This window comes from Budorcas taxicolor, chromosome 5 (genome assembly GCF_023091745.1).
Source record: "Budorcas taxicolor isolate Tak-1 chromosome 5, Takin1.1, whole genome shotgun sequence".
NCBI lineage: Eukaryota > Metazoa > Chordata > Mammalia > Artiodactyla > Bovidae > Budorcas > Budorcas taxicolor.
The window spans coordinates 84,582,297-84,602,630 of record NC_068914.1 but is presented as its reverse complement, the minus strand read 5'-3'; the positions used below and the strand labels follow the sequence as shown (position 1 = coordinate 84,602,630).

The 20,334-nt window shown below is 37.6% G+C and overlaps 1 protein-coding gene across 1 annotated transcript in view; it reads left to right on the top strand.

Moving 5' to 3' along the window:
- CNTN1 (contactin 1) overlaps positions 1 to 20,334 on the top strand; it is a 174,812-nt gene that overhangs the window by 35,193 nt on the left and 119,285 nt on the right. Inside the window, exons 7-13 of the mRNA XM_052640564.1 lie at positions 1,453 to 1,552; positions 1,702 to 1,883; positions 4,818 to 4,942; positions 5,591 to 5,708; positions 12,101 to 12,251; positions 15,504 to 15,631; positions 15,939 to 16,114. Coding sequence (XP_052496524.1) covers positions 1,453 to 1,552; positions 1,702 to 1,883; positions 4,818 to 4,942; positions 5,591 to 5,708; positions 12,101 to 12,251; positions 15,504 to 15,631; positions 15,939 to 16,114 — 980 coding nt within the window. The remainder of the gene's footprint in view (positions 1 to 1,452; positions 1,553 to 1,701; positions 1,884 to 4,817; positions 4,943 to 5,590; positions 5,709 to 12,100; positions 12,252 to 15,503; positions 15,632 to 15,938; positions 16,115 to 20,334) is intronic.

Sequence of the window (20,334 nt, the reverse complement as noted above, 5' to 3'; positions counted from 1 at the left end):
GCTTCATTTAAGGATGTCATTGCGTCACTCTTTCTTTTCTGAATCTTCAAACGATCCTCTATTTGTTTCCCTCTGCATATTCTTTTGTATTCAATGCAAACAGTCTTGAGTAATCAAAACCACTTCTTACTTGCTAAACCCAAAGGACATTTTCAGGTCTGATTCTGCATGAAATTTGACCCTTGTTGATCTCTCTTGCCTCTCTTGAAATCTCCTTTCTTTTCCTATTTTTTATGACTATTTCTGCCTCTGCTTATTTCCCAGCTGCCTCGGTGACAAACTCTATGCAGTATCCTTCATCAGATCTTCCTCATTCTAATATTTCTTTCCAATCTTTTTCTAGATAGTCTCATTCATTTCCACCTTTATTTCACTAGAAGCCCTATGTGCTGACCCCAGATTCACTTCTCCAAAACTTTTCCCTAATCCTACCTGCATTCTGGGCTTGACACACAGAAGCTTCTCAAGAGTGTTAGATTTGAAATATTCCAAACACAGCTTTCATCTCCTCTCTAAACCTCCTCTTCTGGTGTTCTTCATCTCATTGAATAATACTATCATATTTCTCACCAGTAACTCAGGAGAGACTTTTAATCGTCAACTCCTTTCCACTGATAACCTGAGGACAGTGAACACAGCAGTTCTCATTTAGGACATAAGCACTTGGGGAGTTTGAGGAAAATGTGAACCCAAAGATAATGATTCATCTGACCCAGGATGTGACCCAGTAATCTATAGGTTCAGTGAGCATCCCAAGTGATTTTAATGAATTGGATTTTTGATCTGTATCTTGAGAAAACATTGATCCAAGGAGCAGTTCTTTTGATTCTGGTTCTAAAACACAACTTGGATCTGTGTTTTCCTTTCTGTCCCCACTGTGACTCTGCTGTTGTTCAGGCCCTCACTTAGACCTCTGACTCTCTGCTATATTTTTCTTCTCCCTATTCCTTCCCTTAAAACTGCCAACAAATCTTCTACTTAAACTGAAGGTAAAATTTATATTTTGTCTCTTAACAAACCCTATTAATAGCTAACCATTGAGGAAATTGGTCTCAAAATCTTTAATATCAGTTTTAAACCTTCTATATTGTAGATTCAAGTTCATCTTCAACTATATACACTTCAATATCATTTTGATTCCTAGACTTTTTATAATTGCCTACACACTCCTGAAGTTGTGTCAAAATATGCTATTTCCTCAACTTGAACTGGTCTGGTTCAAATGTCCTCTTTGCCTGAGATTCCCTCAGCCCTTATTTATTTCCAACAATCCTCCTTGGCCACCATTTTTTTAAGAACATTTACTATTGATTTGGTTTATATTTCAGGTCTTTGTGTATCTATTTGTCTTTCAAGTGTTCTAGAGTATAAAGTACACACTTATGTTATGATTCTAAGCAGTGTATTTAGCCTTTCTGCTCTGCTTGCTAATTTTGGTTTTTCTTAAATTAGGAACAACAAAACCATATCCTGCTGATATTGTAGTTCAGTTCAAGGATGTATATGCATTGATGGGCCAAAACGTGACTTTAGAGTGTTTTGCACTTGGCAAGTGAGTATGCTCACAGTTTTCATTAATGTATATAGAGTTTAAATCTTGTATTGTTAGGAAATACATGTTTAAAATATTTAGCTATAAACATAGAGTAAATTGCCTTTTAAGTGCTGTGGACCATTAGCTCTTATTATCTTCTATTTAAGTCCTGTTCCTGATATCCGATGGCGAAAAGTCCTAGAACCGATGCCAAGCACAGCTGAGATCAGCACCTCTGGAGCTGTCCTCAAGATCTTCAATATTCAGCTGGAAGATGAAGGCATATACGAATGTGAGGCTGAGAACAACAGAGGAAAGGATAAACACCAGGCAAGAATTTATGTTCAAGGTAGATATATTGTTTTAATTTTCCACACCTTTAATCAATATCTTACTTAAAACCATTTTCTCACTTGAAAAACTAGCATAAAATGATTAAGCTTAAAAATAGTAATGTGTATTACATTGCAAAAAATGATAAAATATTGATCTTTATGTCTAACTAAGTCACAAACATGAGTAGAGAAGTTAGGAATTTATGCCACTGGTATTACAGGAACATGAATGGATCAATAGTAGTGTTCTTGATACTTTTCAGAAAATACAATTCATATGGCTTGTTGACTTTCTTCAGGCTCTTTTTTATTTGTAGAATAACCTATGCATTATGACATAGTTTAAGCCAGTGGTTCACAAACTTTACCATGTTTTAAAATCATCTGGAGGGCTTATTTAAAGACATAAATTGCTGGTTCTTATACTCAAGAGTTTCTGAGTTAGAAGGTCTATTTGGGGTGTGAGAATTTGTATTTATAAAAAGTTCTTAGGAGATAATGCTACTTGTCCAGGAGCCAATCTTAGAGAATTACTGGTTTAAGGAAAGTTTTGCTTTGATACAAGTTTTTGATACATGTATTTAATTGAAATAAGCTTTATTTGGGAGGAGAGAATATAGTTTCTCAGCCAAAGCTTAAAACTTTACATACTGAAATCCTTCCTACAATGTTCTCCAATATGAAATTTGCAGGTCACACCTGAATAAACATCTAAGGCTTCAATAAGGTCATTCACTGAAAGGATGAATGTACACAGAGTACGTCATCAGAGGCAGACACAGTAGGAGCTAGAAGAGTTAAATATAGGAAATATTTTGTCCTTGAGGAGTTCATACTCTAGTCATACCATATGAAAAACCTCCAAATTTATACAGTCATACACAGTCAAATAAATATCTACCCCTAATGTATATAATTATAAAGAAAATTGTGAGTACAATATGGGGAATTACATATGATATTGATAAAGCATTTAATAAAGGGGTACCTTAGTCTCATCAAAGTATGGACTATAGGAGAAACTAGACATGATGCCAGAGCTGAACTGGAATGCCAGTAGACTAAAGGGTACTGTGGCAGTGTCAAGACCAACCCTTACCTCCTATCCCAAGACTCCAGGCCTCTGTCTATATAGGATGAAGTAAGCATCTCCAATGACCCAGCACATGCAGCCTCATCAGCACCATCTCATAACATCCACTAGAATTAGGATCATTTTAACTTTCACCTTGTGCATTTCATTTGCCTTAAGAAGCCCTTGGACCCCAGGGCCGTCTTATGGGCTACACTTTCATACCCACATAGCTCTGCATCTTTCCTACTCAGACTCTATATTCTCCTCATTCCTAACTTCTGAAGTTCTTATAACATGCTTCTAGAACACATAGCCCATCATTATCAGAATCCCCTATATCCGTAACTTCTTTGTACATTCCCTTTACTTATATTTTACCTGTTTTCATTTATTTATTTTTTATTCACATTCCCTTTAGTCTTTGCTGCAACTGACACTGTTTCTACTGCAGACCACTCAAGCAGTGGCTGAATTTTCTTTCACAACCCTCATCCCCAGGTGTGACTTGTACACTTGTCCTCCTTGTTCTTTATTGCCATTGCGAGACTATCTTTCTTTTCCTTTAATCATCTAGTTTATAATCTTATGTCAGGTTACCTCCCCAACCCATTGTTCTAATATTTTCATTATTAACAGCTATCACCACTACAAGTCTTCTCATGACTTCATTCTTCGTGACATAAAAATCACGTGGACTATAATAATTTTTCTAATGGTCTTGTGTCCCACCTCCTTTGAACTCCTCTCTTCCAATGCTCTTGTTCTACAATCTTCCTCAGCAATCTACTCCCAAGGCTGAGGGTTCAGACCTTATTGTTACCAAAAGCGCAATCCCTTTACAATCTCAAGTTTAAGTGTTTAAACTCTGATCACCACCTTTCAAGCTTCAATACCTAGATTCCTACAGTCCTTTTAATCTACCAGCAACTATAATCGGTTGGTCTTACTCTGTTTTAACTTCCTCTCACTTTCCCTAACTTGGCCATCTCTTTCCTAAACCTGGGTTCAATCATTATCATTTCTCTGCACACCAGCTTAGCTCACTCATCTCTCTCCACTTTGTCTTGCTACTTCGGAAAAGAGTAATACTGGAAAACTCTGGCTCTCTGCCTTAGTGTCAGAACCAAGGAACTTGACTATGACTTGAAATGAGCACTGCCAAGTTGATTAGCCTATGTCTAGTTAAACATCACAGCATCACTAACTTTAAATAGGCCCTTAATGTTGCCTGGCAACTAGACTATTTTTCTTCAGATTTACTTACTCTCTCATTTTATTAGATGACCATATCATGCCTTCATGGTTTCCATTAAACCCACAGTAATTCCTTCTTCAACCTTCCTCTAGGCTAATAACGTGGCTTCCTATTTTACAGAGAAAATGGTAGTAATTAAATTAGAACTCTGACAAACTTCTGTTCTGTTTCTACTAACACTTGCATCTCCACCCGTCTCTTTTTACTCTAGAGTCAGCTATTCTCTGAGGACAACACCTCCACTTGGGTACTGGATTCTATCCCTCTTACACAATAAATTGAAACATAATTCTTTCAAACCTCAAATATCAGTTTGGAAGATTTATAAGAAAAAGTTCAATTATTTTAGTGTTATGTATGAATCAGCTTTCCAACAAAACATGGTTCACAAATAGAAAAACAATTATAAATTGAATTAGAATTACCTTGTCTCTAATAATGTAAAGTTTACCTACAGACCTATATACAACTTTAATGATTCTATCATTGATTCTAAGACTCAGAGAGTATCTGATATATTCTCCAGAAGAACGTCAACTAAGTATAATATTTGTCATCTTGAGTTGATGATGAATGCTGAGACTTGCATTTGCATTTACAATGTTCTTTACTTTTTAGCGTTTCCTGAGTGGGTGGAACACATCAATGACACAGAGGTGGATATAGGCAGTGATCTCTACTGGCCTTGTGTGGCCACGGGGAAGCCCATTCCTACCATCCGATGGCTGAAGAATGGATATTCGGTATGTGTGTTCAAGTGCTTTGCAGTTCTCGAGCCTATGTTCAGGTAACATCTCCTATAATCCCAGGAAAAATTAGCAGGAGTGGCATGTAGGCCCTGAAATATAAAAGTTTCCTTTAAAAAAAAAAAAAAACAACAAAAAAGTGAACATGAAGTATCTTTTTTCAGCTGAAACAGTTTCTGCAATCTTATGTCTACCTTCTCTTTCTCTCTCCTTATTGTCTCCTTTGTTCCACTTCCCCCTTCTTCCTTTGCATCCATCTCCACCACCTGATATTGTCCTCTTTTTCTTACCACTGTTTCCCTGACCCCACAGAAACAGAGGTAAGAGTGAAGGTCCTACCTTTAGCCCTGGGGACAAGTAGCAGCAGTGGGGTCCTTCTCTACCTTCCCACTGTAATCTCTCAGCTGGGCCGAGAGGGAAAAAAGGTGGACTCTCTGCTCTGTAGGATGAATAGAACAAGAGCCACTGGGCATGGTAAGTGGGTTTTACTTCCCCATACCATGAAAACCCCACTCCACTTGACTTAATTAACAGTGGGGGAAAAATAATGTACTTACAATGAAAGACAACCAAGCCCAAACCCAAATGAAAGCATTTCTGTTAAAGTTTTTCAAGGAGACGTGTTTTACTTTGTGTTCTTTTCAGTATCATAGAGGGGAATTGAGGCTGTATGACGTGACCTTTGAAAATGCTGGCATGTACCAGTGCATAGCTGAAAACACACATGGAGCAATTTATGCAAATGCCGAGTTGAAGATCTTGGGTCAGTATCACTTTTTGTTTCTGTCAACAATCAACAAGAAAGCAACACATTAAAAAGTATCTTGGGTTATCTAGATTATATTTAATTTCATATTACTTTCTTGCATTAATAGTTTCTTGAATTAGAAATTAAGCATTTCTAAAATGTGGTTTGTATTAGAATGGTATTGTTTTCCTTTCATTGAAGAATAGTAAATAAATTGGAAGCAGTATAGAGTATAAAGGTTTTTAAAATGTTTTTAATGGTAAAACAAACTTTACACATGTGAGTTTTTACAAGTCTTGCTTTCTCCTATGTCTGGGCAACTAAACACTGCCAGAACATCACATAATACAGCTGCTCTCTCAATGCCTGTGAGGCAGCCTCAGAGAGTCTTTGGCACTTAGCAACTTTATCAGTCGGAGAAGGCAATGGCACCCCACTCCAGTACCCTTGCCTGGGAAATCCCATGGGGGGAGGAGCCTGGTAGGCTGCAGTCCATGGGGTCACGAAGAGTCAGACACGACTAAGTGACTTCACTTTCACTTTTCACTTTCATGCATTGGAGAAGGAAATGGCAACCCACTCCAGTGGAGAATCCCAGGGACGGGGGAGCCTGGTGGACTACTGTCTATGGAGTCGCACAGAGTCAGACATGACTGAAGTGCCTTAGCAGCAGCTTTATCAGCCCCTGGGTTTCATATCCTACAATTGCTGTTCAAAACTTCAGTCCCTTACCCCACACTGAGTTTCTTCTTCATGAAAATTGAAAATCATGGAGATAAAATGTTTCGACTTCCTATCCTTCATTCAAAACTATCTGAATCTTTATTACACTTGTCCTTTAGATACTCTTTATCCGGAGGATGATGTAGTCTGTATTCAACACATACCCCTTCTCTTTGTGTGTTTATGTGTGTGTGTGAGTGTGTAAATATGTGTATGCGTATCTCTCAAGATGCCTCTCTTTCTGGTCATATTTTCCTCTTGAATTCTCCTCTCCATTGTGTTTAGTGACCCAGTGCTGATACTTCCTATATTATTTCTTCTTGATCACATCATTTTCTCCTTTTCATCTTTCCCTTTGCTCAGTTGAAAATCTTGCTCTCTTCCAGAGTTCCATTGCTCTGGCTGCATTCCATTTTCTTCCTCATTCTCTCACATATTCTATAATATTATTCCTGAATTATTATTATTTTGAAATTAAAATTATCCTGGATTATATCTTCTTCTCCATTAACTATCAATGACCCTTAATGTATATCTCTCGGTCAGATTTTTATCCTCAGCTGCTATCTCAGTATGAAAAACTTCTTAGCAAAAATGGTCATCTGGGTAAATTCATAGATATGCAAAACTTAGCATGTCTGAAATTACAGTCACTGTTTCTCATTCATCCAGAACTTTTCCTCTTGAAGTGTTTACTGTTCTACAGAATGAAACAATCCATTACATCCTTTTCCCCTATAAATCCTTTTACCCTATAAATCTTTCTGAGATTTTTTTACATTCTTATTTTCATTACAACTACCTTAAATAACACCTTACTATATCATGCCTTTTTCATACTACTTGAAGTGGCTATCATTGAGTTTAGTTATATTTTAAGTAATTAATCCAGATGGACAGGCTTCCTCTTCTGGATATGATTACTGAAAAGATAAAACAATAACTCAGTGCAGTCTATTTGATTTTTGCTACCAAAGGGTAGTTCTTTAAGACAGTTGTACCACTACAAATTGAGTGACACTAAAAGAATGTGAAAGGCAGTGAAATAATAATAAGAAAGTATTAAAGAAAACTATCTTTTAAAAGAGTTGAAGCCTTCTTAATTTTAACTTTCTCTGATTCTTCTTAAATTTTAAGGATCATATTCCATTTCTTCCCCTTAAAGTCAAAATTCCTTGCTTATATATTCAATCTAGCTTTTTTGGGTATCAAGCAGATATTTAGGCTTAGGCTTCATACTGTATCACTTTGGTGAAAAGTACAAAGAAATCATTTTGACTTTTAGGAAAGATATTTGGTAAGTTCCAATTATATCCCAAATGTAAACTCTTTTGTTTTCTGTTGTAATTTCTTCTTTTTTAAAAAATTAGTTTATCATTTTTTTAATTGGAGGATAATTGCTTTACAATATTGTGATGGTTTTTGTAACACATAAACATAAATTGGCATACATGTGTAACCCCCATCCTGAGGCCCCCTCCCACCTCACTCTCTATCCTATCCCTCTGGGTTTTCCCAGAGCACCAGCTTTGGGTGACCGTAATTGTTATACATTACAAAATGATAAGAAAATACAACAGTTCAAATTGAAAGATCTCTTTGTCTTCAAGCCAAAAATCTTCCAATCATTTAATGTCTATTAATGTACTAATTAAGCAAACTGAGCATTTTGAGATTGAGATCAATTCCTGAGCATCTTTATATTTGTTTCAATCTATTTTTTTGTTTTTTGCCTATAGAACTGCTGTTTCTCATTCTTCTTTCCTGAGTTATTTAGCTAAGTTTTATTTATCTATGAAATGATTATTGTGTACTTTTGCTGTACCATGTATTAGTCTATATTAACCTTGTCTAACTCAATGAAACTAAGCCATGCCCTGTGGGGCCACCCAAGATGGGCGGGTCATGGTGGAGAGGGCTGACAGAATGTGGTCCACTGGAGAAGGGAATGGCAAACCACTTCAGTATTCTTGCCTTGAGAACCCCCAAAACAGTATGAAAAGGCAAAATGATAGGACACTGAAGAGGAACTCCCCAGGTCAGTAAGTGCGCAGTATGCTACTGGAGATCAGTGGAGAAATAACTCCAGAAAGTATGAAGGGATGGAGCTAAAGCAAAAACAACAGCCAGTTGTGGATGTGACTGGTGACAGAAGCAAGGTCCGATGCTGTAAAGAGCAATATTGCATAGGAACCTGAAACGTTAGGTCCGTGAATCAAGGCAAATTGGAAGTGGTCAAACAGGAGATGGCAAGAGTGAACGCTGACATTCTAGGACTCAGTGAACTAAAATGGACTGGAAAGGGTGAATTTAACTCAGATGACCATTATATCTACTACTGCGGGCAGGAATCCCTTAGAGGAAATGGAGTAGCCATCATGGTCAACAAAAGAGTCTGAAATGCAGAGCCAGACATCCTGGAATGTGAAGTCAAGAGGGCCTTAGAAAGCAACACTATGAACAAAGCTAGTGGAGGTGATGGAATTCCAGTTGAGCTGTTTCAAACCCTGAAAGATAATGCTGTGAAAGTGCTGCACTCAATATGCCAGCAAATTTGGAAAACTCAGCAGTGGCCACAGGACTGGAAAAGGTCAGTTTTCATTCCAGTCCCAAAGAAAGGCAATGCCAAAGAATGCTCAAACTACCGCACAACTGCACTCATCTCACATTCTAGAAAAGTAATGCTCAAAATTCTCCAAGCCAGGCTTCAGCAATACATGAACCATGAACTTCCTGATGTTCAAGCTGGTTTTAAAAAAGGCAGAGGAGCCAGAGATCAAATTGCCAGCATCCACTGGATCATGGAAAAAGCAAGAGAGTTCCAGAAAAACATCTATTTCTGCTTTATTGATGATACCAAAGCCTTTGACTGTGTGGATCACAATAAACTGTGGAAAATTCTGAAAGAGATGGGAATACCAGACCACCTGACCTGCCTCTTGAGAAACCTATATGCAGGTCAGGAAGCAACAGTTAGAGCTGGACATGGAACAACAGACTGGTTCCAAATAGGAAAAGGAGTACGTTAAGGCTGTATATTGTCACCCTGCTTAGTTAACTTACATGCAGAGTACATCATGAGAAACACTGGGCTGGAAGAAGCACAAGCTGGACTCAAGATTGCTGGGAGAAATATCAATAACCTCAGATATGCAGATGACACCACCCTTACGGCAGAAAGTGAAGAGAAGCTAAAATAGCCTCTTTATGAAAGTGAAAGAGGAGAGTGAAAAGGTTGGCTTAAAGCTCAACATTTAGAAAACGAAGATCATGGCATCTGGTCCCATCACTTCATGGGAAATAGATGGGGAAACAGTGGAAACAGTGTCAGACTTTATTCTGGGGGGCTCCAAAATCAATGCAGATGGTGATTGCAGCCATGAAATTAAAAGATGCTTATTCCTTGGAAGGAAAGTTATGACCAACCTAGATAGCATATTCAAAAGCAGAGCCATTACTTTGCCAGCAAAGGTCCGTCTAGTCAAGGCTAGATTTTTCCAGTAGTCATGTATGGATGTGAGAGTTGGACTGTGAAGAAAGCTGAGCACCAAAGAACTGATGCTTTTGAACTGTGGTGTTGGAGAAGACTCTTGAGAGTCCCTTGGACTGCAAGGAGACCCAACCAGTCCATTCTAAAGAGGTCAGTCCTGGATGTTCTTTGGAAGGAATGATGCTAAAGCTGAAACTCTAGAACTTAGTATTTTGGCCACCTCATGTGAAGAGTTGACTCATTGGAAAAGACTCTGATGCTGGGAGGGGTTGGGGGCAGGGAGGAGAAGTGGACAACAGAGGATGAGATGGCTGGATGGCATCACTGACTCCATGGACATGAGTTTGAGTGAACTCCGGGAGTTGGTGATGGACAGGGAGGCATGGTGTGCTGCGATTCATGGGGTTGCAAAGAGTCGGACACAATTGAGCAACTGAACTGAACTGAACTGAAGCTCAGTAAAGAGAAAAGAGAATATACATACATGCACATGTGTATATATATGTATATATATATGTATATGTACACATATATATGAACATAGTCTAGATTCTGTGACTAGAAATTCAAATATTACATAAGCATGAAGTCATTCTAATGACTGGACAAAAGCAACTATTTCATTAAAACTAAACTGATTCAAGAAAAATTCTCATTTTATAAATGAATTTAGACTTTTCAAATATAATTCTATTACATTTTCTCTCATTTTACAAACAATATGTTACCCATAATATTTATTGAACCTAAACAGAGTACCACATGCTGTGTTTGGTATACAACACAAGTTGGTTGTTTACTTATATATTTATTGCCAATTATAAAACACAAACTAAAAGAACAATGGAATAACCTATATCTTTTCCATAAGAAGTGTGTTCCTCAGAGTATGTTCCTCACTTCCTAGAAGTGCTGAATTTCAGTTTCACCCCAGACCTACTGAGATCTCAACAGCATTTTTATCGAGATCTTCTGATGGTTCTGATGCTCAGATAAAATTCGAGAATCATCAAACTAGATGATGAAGCACCAAGACCTGGATAAAGATATACTTAGACTCAGAAAAAGCTGTAGAAAGGACAGTTACAGATGACTGGAATATTTGGAAATAGAAGGAATTCCCCCAGAGTCTGGGGGAAGATGAAGAGTTTGAGAAATGAGCCAGATGTGGGGACACTAAAGAAAGTGAGATATCATTAAGTAAGTGATTCTAGAATCTAACCTGTTTTCATAATTTTTGTTCTATACTTTGAGGTAAGGAGATGTACCATGTACTCCTCAGTTAATTGAAAACATCATTCCCATAGCTGTTTGTAGGTTGGTCTTAAAGGCAAGGGTCTCTCTTTATTAAGGCATCTCATAGTGTCTGCACATAGTTGGTGCTCAATAAGTGTTTGTATAATGAAGGAGGAGTCTTATAGTTTACTGAAAAGAGCATGCTTGTGAATCAGATGAACTAGATTCGAATGTAACTCCCACCTGATAACCCTCTGCCTGCTGCACCTTTGGCAAGTTACATAATCTTAATAGATATTAGTTTTCTCACTTGTAAACTAGAGACTGTTCAAAGTGTGGTTAAAGAATACTAATTATAAATATGTGTCAGTATTAATAATGATGCTCCATTTCCTCCAGCCTTTCACTTAACTTCCCTTGTGAAATTGAGTCAAGATAATTGAATTAGATGTTGCTTAAAAATTGCACTTGACTGCAACTAAAATTTATAATAATCCAGTTATCACCAAGAATTGCGTATTTAAAATGGGCAAGATTTAATAAATAAAATATACCTTAGTGAAGTTATTAAAGCAAAGAAAAACTACTAGTATTATGTATGGAATGTCTGTTGGTCATAGTGGATAATATTTGGTGAGATTAATTCTTTCTGGCTTCCCAAGTGGCTCAGCGGTAAAGAATCCACCTGCCAATGCAGGAGACCCAGGTTTGATCCCTGGGTTGTGAAGATCCCCTGAAGAAGGAAATGGCAACCCACTCCAGTATTCTTGCCTGGGAAACCCCACGGACAGGGAATCGTGGTGGGCTACAGTCCATGGGGTCACAAAAAATCAGACACAATGACCAACAGCAACAACCCTTTCTATTGCTTATTAATCAAAAGGAAATAAAAAGTGCTATAGTATAGAAGAATTTTCTTTTTAGCAAAAAAAGAAAATAACTAGTTCTTTCTTTTTAGCTTTGGCTCCAACTTTTGAAATGAATCCTATGAAGAAAAAGATCCTTGCTGCTAAAGGAGGACGGGTTATAATTGAATGCAAACCTAAAGCTGCACCCAAACCGAAATTTTTATGGAGTAAAGGCACAGAGCGGCTTGTCAACAGCAGCAGGTTAGTCCAGAATGCAGTGCAGCATTTGGAAAAGTTTACTTTGTAAAGAACCTATTTTCACATTCATAATGTAGATATTTTTGTTCTAACTTTTCTCCACAGATGATATCACAGTTCTAAGTTAAATTGAAATACTTACCCATCACTGTCCCTATCTATTATAAACATTTAAACATCTACAATTTATAAGGATACTTTAAAATTGAGGCCCAGAAATTTGTGATAAATTGCCCAAGGCTTCAAAAGTAATTAACAGTGGGAAATAAAACAGAATCTGATTTTTTCCCTAATAAGCACACCTATAGCCATTCATATTTGATTTAATTTTATGCGATTAGTCTATTAAACATTTCAGTTGGGAAATAAAAGGTGATTTCAAAGTACAAGTCACCTCTTCCCATCTTCCAAAGTGAACAGGAACTTCTAATCTTCCTAACTACCTATCAGTATTTTAGAGGCTTTGGGATAAAACATAAAGCATATGGCTTGCATAGACTATTTACATAAAAGCCAAACTGAATGGTTTTTATAAGTTTCCCAGAAGAAGTTATGATTATATTGAGTACTAAAGTATGGGGAGAAGCCAGTCACATTGGGAAATAAGAGAAGTGGGATATGAAGGTTGAGGAGCAAGAAATATTTCATTCAGGGGAGTGTAGTATGTGCAAAGGCCCTAAGGAAGAGGGCAGAGGATGTTTAAAGATTGTAAGAACTAAAATCAGTGTGGCTGTCTTTAGAGGAAAATGAAGAGTGTTAAGGGATGACACATAGTAAGCCAGATGATCAGCAGTGTTTTTTGTGCTGAGAGACTTGGTTTCATCTACGAGTAATGGAAATCTGTCTAGAGGCTTAAATAAGGAAGGGAAAAGTAGCTTTTGCTTTAAAAAATATTCTGGCAAAAATGTAAAATATAAATCTTCTTATAATAATCCAATAAAGAATGTAAGATGGGTGCTACCACGTCTACTTTTATATACCTAAAGCCTGGAAAGGTTTAAGTAACCTTCTGAAAATATGTCAAATGATCTCTAAGCTAGAACTTTGAACTTGTGCCATGTTGATATGAAATGAACGTATTTCTCTTGTTAGGATAATTGCAGGTATGACTGTGTATATGACAGAAATGGAGTGGGAAGGGGTATGCAGGGACAGCAGCTGTTTCCCAGAACACATGAACTTTTATAGTTAATATGTTTGACTAAGAGTTATTAAGACTAACAGAATGATACCTGAAGAATTAATGTTAAAGGACAAGTCAATTTGTGCAATAAAGCATTGAAACTTTAGCAGTCAGACAACGAATGATACAGACCGTAATCAAAAGGTAGTTCCATTCTCAGGTATTCACTACTACAACAGCCTGGGCCATGGTGTTCCCAATTGGCTGCATCATTAGCTCTCTCTCCTTATTGAAAAAAATCTTGCTCTAATTCCTATGAGGACTCATGTCATAGGCCTCTGCAACCATGGATTTCTCAGAACAATGATTCATGGATTATACTGAGATAATTTTGGCAACAAGTGACTAATTTATTAAAGACCACGTGGTTCCTGGCTTCTGTGACTGTTTATGTATATCATATTTTCTGAAAATAAGACATATTTCTCTTGTATATGAAATCTAAAATATGACACAAGTGAACTTGTTTATAAAACAGAAACAGACTCACAGACATAGAGAAGAGACTTGTTGCCAAGGAGGAGGACGTGGGAGGAGGGATGGGTTGGGAGTTTGGGATTAGTAGGTGCAAACTATTATACACAGACTGGATAAACAATAAGGTCCTACTGTAAAGCACGGAATAGTCAATATCCTGTAATAAACCATATGGAAAACAATTTTAAGGTTTATAAAATAAAGTAAAAATCCAGGGATAGATAATCCAATAATGACCCTAAGTGCAAACATTATATAATAAAGTTATATAATAATATATAAAGTATTAATATATGTAATATAAATCATGTATGATATATCATAATATATGTGATATTAATGTCATATGAATTAGATGTAAAAATTATAAGAAATGAGTTTTTGGTCTCCTGGCTCTAAGGAAGAGGCAGACAGGCAGAGGAAATAGATTTAAGTTCTGTTAGTACGAAAGATTTAGTTTACATTCATAGAAGAATTTCCTAAGTAGTAATTTATACAGAAGCTTTCACTAATGGAGGTTTTAAAATATCTTTGTTTGAAAGTTTCTAAAAATAAAATATGTTTGTATTTCTCTGTAACTGTGGAAATAACAGTCTGTTCTAACTTCTAAGTCTGAAGTTCTGAGGTCACTTTCCTGGAAGATCTGGTCTCATATCTTTCAGGCTTGTGACTAGTCTAAGTCTATCTCACAGTGGCTTAAAAATCATTTTACAGTGGTGTGTAGACAGCCACTGCTTCAGTCAGACTCCATGTAGTTCATATATGAGAAATCAGGTTGTTTCAGTGCCTCTTCAATGTTCCATGTCTCCCTCCTTAAGGAGTTTCTGGAAAATAGTATTTTTCATTTTGTTTTTTCCTAATGAACGTACACGTTTATCGATATGTTACCTAGTTGGAGACAGGGCTAAAAACAAAGCAGAGAAAAATTCCTGACATCTAATGCAAAGATAGATAAATAAGTAAAACTGAAGTACTTTTCTGACCAAATATGTATTAGGAAGAAAAATTCTGGGAACAGGGATAGCATGAGGAATGCCCAGACAGTAGCAGAGCCATGTGTGCCTGTGTGCATGTCGTAATATTTAGAGTTGTCAGGCAAAGCTTTACTGAAGGTGCCACTGTGGAAAACCCCGAAGAATGCAGGAAACGAACTGTGAAATTGTATTGCGCCTGAAAGGACATCTGAGAACTGTGGCCCTTACTATGCATGAGGTGGAAAAGTCACTGGAGGGTCCTGAGCTGTAGAGTGACACCAGTGAGCCAGAAAGTGATGTGATATTAGTTATATGACATACATCTTCATGTCTGGCTGACATATGGGAAAGGAGACTGGAGAGACAAGGATGGCAGCAGGAAGGTAGGATGACTGTGATAGTCCATGAAAAAGATGAAGATCGCTTTCCAAAACAATTTGATGTTGGGAAAGAATGTTCTAAACAAAGGCAGAATGTTTCATCTTTAAAAAGTCTCTGTCAAGCAATTTATATCAAATGTTAATGATACAAAGACGTTAGTGTTTTTAATCTAATACATAGAATAATAACATATTTCATTAAATTAATTTTGTGAAGTTATGTATTTTTTTTATTTCATAGAGTACTCATTTGGGAAGATGGCAGCTTGGAAATCAATAACATTACAAGGAGTGATGGAGGCGTCTATACATGCTTTGTGGAAAATAATAAAGGGAAAGCTAATAGCACTGGGACTCTTGTTATCACAGGTAAGACAACATTTGATTAATTTTACATTTTTTTAAAGTTTAACAATGCTTAGTTTCTAATGTGCCATAAGACATGTGATTCTGTACTAAGCTTATAAGACAATTCATGTCTTGATGCTTCCATTTCAAAAGCCTTCTGGGCAAACTCTTGCTTTGTGAAACTGTTCCTGGAATTTGATTAGTAGACATCTTACTCCTTTGCCCAGGGAACTCAATTATATTGATTTCTATTTTGTAATATACTGGATAATATGGTGTCTCCTAATTTTTTAAAATGTGCTTTACTCCTTTATTTAAAAATATTTAGATCCCACACGAATTATATTGGCCCCGATTAACGCTGATATCACTGTTGGAGAAAATGCCACCATGCAGTGTGCCGCTTCCTTTGATCCTGCCCTGGATCTGACATTTGTTTGGTCCTTCAATGGTTATGTGATTGACTTTAACAAAGAGAACATTCATTACCAGCGGAATTTTATGGTACGTGTTTTATTTATGGCATGTCCTTATTTTCATCTTATTAACATTCTGACAACCCCCATGTGTCTGCATTGGAATTTTTATTACTAAATCATATACCTGAGACTGAAAAACAGGCAATATTTTTTTCATGGGCCTCCTTGAATTAATCGTAGTATTAAGCCTTTCTAAAAATTATTAGCCCTGAGGATTTTGGTAGTGAGCCACTAGGGAAGCCGAACAATACTGGAGTGGGTGGCCTATCCCTTCTTCAGTGGATCTTCCTAACCCAGGAATAGAGTCATGGTCTCCTGCATTGTAGGTGGATTCTTTACCAGCTGACTACCAGGAAAGCCCTCATTATGTCCATTTTCTCTTTATTGTAATATAATTTTTATATTAATGTGCACTCTACCTCATTATATCTATACTTTAGGTTCTAAGTGACTTCATTTCAAATGAGGTAAGAGCAAAGAATTATCTTTTGCTATAATGATGATTTTAAGTCATTAATTTTTTTTTTTTCATTGAGGATAAGAAATAGACAAAATATATATATGGAAAGCTCAACATTCAGAAAACTAAGATCATGGCATCTGGTCCCATCACTTCATGGGAGATAGATGGGGAAACAGTGGAAACAGACTTTATTTTGGGAGGCTCCAAAATCACTGCAGATGGTGATTGCAGCCATGAAATTAAAAGATGCTTACTCCTTGGAAGGAAAGTTATGACCAACCTAGATAGCATATTGAAAAGCAGAGACATTACTTTGCTAACAAAAGTTCATCTAGTCAAGGCTATGGTTTTTCCAGTGGTCAGGTATGGATGTGAGAGTTGGACTGTGAAGAAAGCTGAGCACCAAAGAACTGATGCTTTTGAACTGTGGTGTTGGAGAAGACTCTTCACAGTCCCTTGGATTGCAAAGAAATCCAACCAGTCCATTCTAAAGATCAGTCCTGGGTGTTCTTTGGAAGGAATGATGCTCCAGTACTTTGGCCACCTCATGCAAAGAGTTGACTCATTGAAAAAGACCCTGATGCTGGGAAAGATTGAGGGCAGGAGGAGAAGGGGATTACAGAGGATGAGACGTTTGGTTGGACATGAGTTTGTGTAAACTCCGGGAGTTCGTGATGGATAGGGAGGCCTGGCGTGCTGTGATTCATGGGGTTGCAGAGTCGGTCAGGACAGGGACTGAACTGAAGATACATGGAAGGGTTTGGAGAAGTAGTTCATGTGATTTTTAAAGGTCTAACTGGCTGTATTTTAAGAATAGGAAGTATGGTGATGTCACTGTATAGAAATAAAGAAAATAGAGGAAAAGGAGGAGGAGGTAATACAGGAATAACAACTTCCGTAGGAACACCCTTGGTTGCGCTGATAAGGCTCCTTAAGTTGTGATGAATTTAAAGTGCAAATTGGTCTCTGCTCCTCTCAGTCTGTTCTCTAGGAAGGCAATCCTTTAGGAGACCAAAGATCTATCTAGATCATATGCTTAGGTAAGAAACTAAGTTACTTCTTTTAGAAGTCAATTATAGTAAGTTTGAATTAACTCAATATAGTATTTAAGATTCTTCAAGTGCTATGAAATCTGAAGGTTGATACATACCTATCATAATATACTTTCAAATTGTCTGCTGCTGTTGCTGCTAAGTCACTTCTGCTGCTGCTAAGTCGCTTCGGTCGGGTCCAACTCTGTGCGACCCCATAGATGGCAACCCACCAGGCTTCTCTGTCCTTGGGATACTCCAGGCAAAAATACTGGAGTGGGTTGCCATTTCCTTCTCCAATTCATGCACGCATGCTAAGTCACATCAGCCATGTCTGACTCCTTGTGACCCCATAGATGGCAGTTCACCAGGCTCCTCCATCCACAAGATTCTCTAGGCAAGATTACTGGAGTGGGTTGCCATTTCCTTCTACGTTCAAATTGTTTAACTATCCTTTAAAAATTCATCTAGAGCATCACACTTTAAGAAGCCAAAACAAGCATTCAGTCAGGTGGAGATTGATTTTACCAGGCTGGAAAGACTTATACTTAATTCTTTATTAGATAGATGCATAAAACAATTATCAACACAGTATCAATATTTATGCCTTCCATATGTCCACTGTAATTCCAGTTTCTTTCTTTCTAATCTAACAAATCTAGATACAACTGTGCATATACAGAGAATCTACTCTCTTTCAGTTTCTGAACCAAATTCACACTTTAAAACTAAACAACTGGGAATTTATAGAAGACAATTTTAACAGAGCATGTCATACTTTTTCCTTATATGTCTATTTCGATGTGCTTAATCATAAGCATGCCCAACATTAGTAAATTTAGTACCATTGTCTTCAATAATTTCTTCACATTATGTTTTGTTTTGCAAGAAAAGCAAATACCACTCAGTTTTCATTCATTTGAAGAAAAAAAAGTAAACAAAATAGAGGTTTTGTTTTTTTTTTAAGTAGACTTTTGAATTTTAGTTCCTTGGTGTTGTATACTGAATAATGTCTAAAATGCAGCAAGTATAATTTATATAAGTACTTACTTTTAGCTGCAGTGGAGTCTATAAAAATAAATTGGCAGTTATAAATTTCCCAAATTAAGCTGAAACTTCATATGTTGAGCCTCTATTTTCTTTAAAATAATAGTTTCTTTTTGTTGACTGATTCAAATAAACATTTCAAAAGAAAGAAATTAGAGGAAGGAAGAAAGGAAGGAAGGGAGAGAAGGAGAGAGGAAGGAAAGAAGAGAAAGAGAATTTGGGGTAGGGGAGAGGAAAAAAGAAAAGAGGCTCATAAAGAAATAACTGAAATACTAATTAAGAAATTAAATTGGCTGATAATGATGTAAAAGTTGGCTTAAAGCTCAACATTCAGAAAACTAAGATCATGGAATCTGGTCCTATCACTTCATGCAAATAGATAGAGAATCAGTGGCAAACTTTATTTGGGGGGGGCTCCAAAATCACTGCAGATGGTTATTGTAGCCATGAAATTAAAAAATGTTTACTCCTTGGAAGAAAACTTATGACCAACCTAGATAGCATATTCAAAAGCAGAGACACCACTTTGCCAACAAAGGTCCATCTAGTTAAGGCTATGGGTTTTCCAGGAGTCATGCATGGATGGAAGTGTTGGACTTTCAGAAAGCTGAGCACTGAAGAATTGATAAATTTGAACTGTGGTGTTGGAGAAGACTTTTGAGAGTCCCTTGGCCTGCAAGGAGATCCAACCAGTCTGTCGTAAAGGAGATCAGTCCTGAGTGTTCATTGGAAGGACTGATGTTGAAGCTGAAACTCCAATACTTTGGCCACTTGATGCAAAGAGCTGACTCATTGGAAAAGACCCTGATGCTGGGAAAGATTAAAGCCGGGAGGAGAAGTGGAGGACAGAGGATGAGATGGTTAGATGGCATCACTGACTCAATAGACATGAGTTTGAGTAAATTGCAGGAATTGGTGATGGACAGGGAGGCCTGGCATGGTGCAGTCCATGGGGTCGCAAAGAGTCAGACAGGACTGAGTGACTGAACTGAACTCAACTGAACTCAACTGAATGATGTAAAAGTCTTTGATCATCATTCATTCACTGTACTCCTTCCTTCTGGATGTTAACCACAGAGGTTCATACTTTTCCCTCAGAGAAGCCAGAGCAGACCCTAACTGCAGGCCAATGCTCTGGCCTCAGGGACTTAGTTTCAGCTTCATTTCACCAAATAAGGAGTATAATAATAATCAGTGGCAGAAAACATACTCACTGGCTAAATATGCAACTTCAGTTCAGCTCAGTTCAGTTGCTCAGTCATGTCCGACTCTTTGTGACCCCATGGACTGCAGCAGGCCAGGACTCACTTCAGTTCAGTTCATCAATCAGTCCTGTCCAACTCTTGGCAACCCCATGAACTGCAGCACGCCAGACCTCCCTGTCCATCACCAACTGCCGGAGTCCACCCAAACTCACATCCATTGAGTCAGTGAACATATTGGGCACCTACTGACCTGCGGACTTCATCCTTCAGTGTCCTATCTTTTTGCCTTTTCATACTGTTCATAGGGTTCTCAAGGCAAGAATACTGAAGTGGTCCATCACCAATTCCCGGAGTTTACAAACCGATATCCATTGAGTCAGTGATGCCATCCAACCTTCTCATCCTCTGTCCTCCCCTTCTCCTCCCGCCTTCAATCTTTCCCAGCATCAGGGTCTTTTCCAATGAGTTAGCTCTTCGCATCAGGTGGTCAAAGTATTGG